This window comes from Triticum dicoccoides, chromosome 3A (genome assembly GCF_002162155.2).
Source record: "Triticum dicoccoides isolate Atlit2015 ecotype Zavitan chromosome 3A, WEW_v2.0, whole genome shotgun sequence".
Classification (NCBI taxonomy): domain Eukaryota; kingdom Viridiplantae; phylum Streptophyta; class Magnoliopsida; order Poales; family Poaceae; genus Triticum; species Triticum dicoccoides.
The window spans coordinates 71,646,491-71,650,590 of record NC_041384.1 but is presented as its reverse complement, the minus strand read 5'-3'; the positions used below and the strand labels follow the sequence as shown (position 1 = coordinate 71,650,590).

At 45.4% G+C, this 4,100-nt stretch overlaps 1 protein-coding gene across 1 annotated transcript; it reads left to right on the top strand.

Annotated features, from left to right (window-relative positions):
- Positions 1–894: 894 nt before the first annotated feature.
- Positions 895–3,794, top strand: LOC119267218 (profilin). Its single transcript, XM_037548578.1, has 3 exons — positions 895–1,125; positions 1,888–2,025; positions 3,452–3,794. The coding sequence occupies exons 1-3, from the start codon at positions 1,003–1,005 to the stop codon at positions 3,584–3,586; spliced, it is 396 nt and encodes a 131-aa protein (XP_037404475.1). The 5' UTR covers positions 895–1,002; the 3' UTR covers positions 3,587–3,794.
- The last annotated feature ends 306 nt before the right edge of the window (positions 3,795–4,100 follow it).

Below are 4,100 nucleotides of genomic sequence, written 5' to 3'. Positions count from 1 at the left end.
GGCGCTCGGGTGTCGATGTCATCCCGTCGCCGTTCCCACCGCCGCCCCGCAGGTAGATCCGGAGGACATGGAGGCGGAGGCGGAGTACCAAGCCGCCCTCGAGGAGGCCCTGCAGCACGCGATGGAGGCTAGCCGCCTCGAGGAGGACACGCACTGGGATGGGCTGGGGCAAGTCCTTGTCCTGTTGGCGGCGGGGGACTCCGTCCACATCCCGCTCTTCGTGCTGCCACCGCCATCGTCGCCGCCCGTCTAGCCCAAGCCGGAGCCGGAGCCGGAGCCGACGCGTAAGCGCTCCCCGCCTCCACCCACTTGGCCGGAGGAGGCCTACTCGTGGACGGGCCAGTACCGCGAGTGGGTGAGCACGCCTCCCGTCTACTTCGCCGCGACGCCGGAGCAGGAGAAGGTCTATCTCGAGCGCTGGAAGGAACACTGGCCGACAGCAAGGAGCAGATATGCTACGAGGCCATGCTCCAACCGAAGCTTCTACGCCTTGTCCCTTCCACAAAGGAGGTCGTGCCACGCACCACGCGTCGAACAAACACACCACATCAAAAGCAGAGCAAGCCAAGCACCAGACAGGCTCGACGAAGATCTGATGCGACGCAAAAGTGGATCATATCTTGGCCAAAGGTGACGCAAAAAAACACTAAAATAGCACTGTATAACATCAATAATGTCAATCGACGTGAGGCCAGGTAACGTTTGAGGCCGTCCACTCCAGGGAAGAAGCATCGAATCGTAAAAATATTTGGAAGGAAAACAATTCCGCTTCGTTGTCGCCAGGGAGCGAACGAACGAATGGATTCCCACATTGGACGGAGGAGTCGTGCCAACCTGTAGACTAAGACTAGACACACGTCTTCGCGGGCGTCGCATAAGTACGCGACTCGCAGGAGAAAACCAGCAGCATCACAACCTGCCTGCCACTGCCACCCCACGAGCGAGCAAAAATCTCGGGAGAGAAAAAAGATCCCGCGAGCAGGCGAGCGAGGAGGGAGGAGGATGTCGTGGCAGACGTACGTTGACGAGCAGCTGCTCTGCGACATCGACGGCCAGCGCCTCACCGCCGCCGCCATCCTCGGCCACGACGGCGCCGTCTGGGCGCAGTCCGAGCCCTTCCCTGAGGTCCTCCTTCTCCTCCCTTTAGATTGTCTACCCATTGATGCTCCCTGCTCTGTTTTACTTAGTTTTACCTGGTCAATATATGTTTGACTCGGCTAAGATCTCGCTTGTCTGGGTTACCGCGGGCCTGATCCGCTGGGGAATCGATTTTTACCTGCTTGTCGCAATCGTAATCTAGGATGTATTACAAAGTACCAATGCAGTTGGTTGGTTCTACCTCCTGTGGTTAACGCGGCTCCTTCAGGGCTAGGTTTCAAGTACACATGTGCTTACTTGTGATGAAATTTTTGTTATATATAAGCATCCGAAACTATGAATAGATAGAAGCACATTGCCCGGTGATATCTATGTGGCCATACGGACCAAAAGTTTATTTTCCGGCTAGCCTAAAACACATAATAATTACCAAAATAAAAAGTACTGTATCAAATTGGTGGTAGAAGTAATTCTTCTAGAGACATGGCTTGGATCATCAGATTGCAGGGAGCATAAAGTTTGTTTGTGCTAACTACTATTTCGAACTGTATTGGGCCGTGGCTTCGTAATTTTTAATTGTTGGGGAAGGAAGATCCACTGCTCAGTATGCTTTTTTTGTGACACCATTAGTTTGCATCTTCAGTATGCTTTTTTGTCAATCCATGAGTTTGTATGTTCAGTTTGCAAACCTTTGCTCTCTTTATCTTACAGCGTTACTTTTTACGGTTTTGAAAGATTATATTGCATCATTCTCATGACTTATGATCAGTGTGTTTCTACATTCCACAGGTCAAACCTGAAGAAATTACTGCAGTACTAAATGACTTCGATGAACCAGGCTCTTTAGCACCAACTGGATTATTCCTTGGTGGTACAAAGTACATGGTTATTCAAGGTGAACCTGGGGCTGTCATTCGGGGCAAAAAGGTTAGGACCTGGCATTCCATTTTCTACCACTAGACTCCTTTAAAGAAACCATGGTGTTACAAAGTTTCTTCGAAAGTAGGAGAGCAGACTTCATTATATCGGCTTATAATGCATGCAGAAATAAAGAATTAACATCGGAACATGGACTGTAATCATGTCTTAAATACTTATGAATCAGACACTGGTCTTCTGTAGCCGTATGGTCAAATTGTTCATACGAATCCTTGGTCTTGCTCTTTGGTCTTGGCTCTCCTGGGCAAAGGAATTACTAGCTGTATGAGTTAGCTTCTGTAGCTGTATGGTCACATCGTTCATATGAATCCTTCTTGTACCATATAAAATGTTGAGCAAGCCACCCAGGAGCTGGACACTCAGGGAAAATTTGATTTTTTTTGGAGAAAAAGTTAACTTGAAATCTATCTTACCCACAGCGTAATGGAATACAATTGCAACATGCTTTCCGATTAAGAACAAAGCTATAACAATATCACTCTGCCTTTCAAATAAAAGATGATGACTGGATGTTACATAGGAAGCATGTTATATATACATTTGTACTTAACTCTTTTTTTTTGCACAAAATATCCACTCTGTTGTAAAGGGTTGAGAAATAAGAGTTGAAATGCAAGTAAAACTCACCACCACCTGCTACATTTGTCAGACAGTTGAAACATCTCTGATATTCAGTGACAATTCTTTACTAGTCAGAAAATATTGAGTTTAACATACTCTCTTGCAACTTGACAAGCTTCAATCTACCATTCTGTTGCTTACAAGTTACAAGCAAGGTTTTCATACTGGTGTCAATAATAATACTGACTAAAATAGCAGCTCTACTGGTCACCAGGCACTAGAGGGAAACTGAAAAATTACCGTGTGCACAATATACTAGAAATGCGTTCACTAGTACACAAGGCACACTGCCTAGATTGCACGAAAGAAAAATGTTATCATCATGAACCTCACACGGTCACACCTATGGTTGACAAGTGGGTTACAAGCATGCAGAAGTCCCTGACTTCGGATAGCAAAAATATTCATTCAGTTTAAGTTGGGTCACAAACAAATTATGTATGCATTGATTAGTCTCAAATTCGCTCTGCCTTGGTATTTTAGTGATGATAAAAGATCATTTCTTCTGTTAATAGTTTTAGCGTCTTAAGAATCATCTAGATTTGTAAGTTGTTCTACAGTTTCCCTCTAGTGGTGGTCAGTATTTCAGCTTATATGATCAATCCAAACTTTAACTGGAAGTTGACTGATCACACTTCTATTTTTCCTGAAACTAAATTAATGCAGTAGTATTTCAGCACAAGAAAGTTGACAAGTTTACTTCAAAGTAAGATGTGTTAGTACGGGCTACGGGCTGTTCCCTAATGTCGAACATTTTGCATCTTATATCTCATCAATGGTGCTTTCTCTGCAGGGGTCAGGAGGGGTTACAATCAAGAAGACGAGTCTAGCCATTATCATTGGAATCTACGAGGAACCAATGACTCCTGGACAGTGCAACATGGTGGTTGAGAGGCTCGGCGATTACCTTCTTGAGCAGGGCTTCTGAACTCAGAGTCCTAGTCTGGGCCAACTGGGCTTATGCCTATCGAAATGTACTACCGCATACCCCATGAATAATTAGCACACATCCGGATATGTTTGAACAAGTGGTGGTTACTCGTTATGTTGGAGTTGCTTCCTATATGTCATGGGGCTTATATGTAATCTTTAAACGTTGTCATATTTTTGCCGAGCATCTAGTAGTTTTCATCTTACCGATGATACCCTGCAGTGGATGAAAATGTGTTGACGATGATTGCTTTATCAAATGTTATCTGTTGCAAAATTCACATAATAGTTCTGATGAGACAATTTTATGTCTTATTACAAAATATAATTCGGGCAGGTGCAATTTCAGAAGTACAGTACCACATTGCGCCTAGGGTGGACCTGGTTTGCTTGGAAGGGCCTGGGTAGGCTTTGACACTGCCTGTGACGATCAGGACATGGATCTATTTTATGCGGAAGTCATCGTTACAGTTAGGGACGGGAAGACTGCCATTTTTTGTTGGCACTCGCCT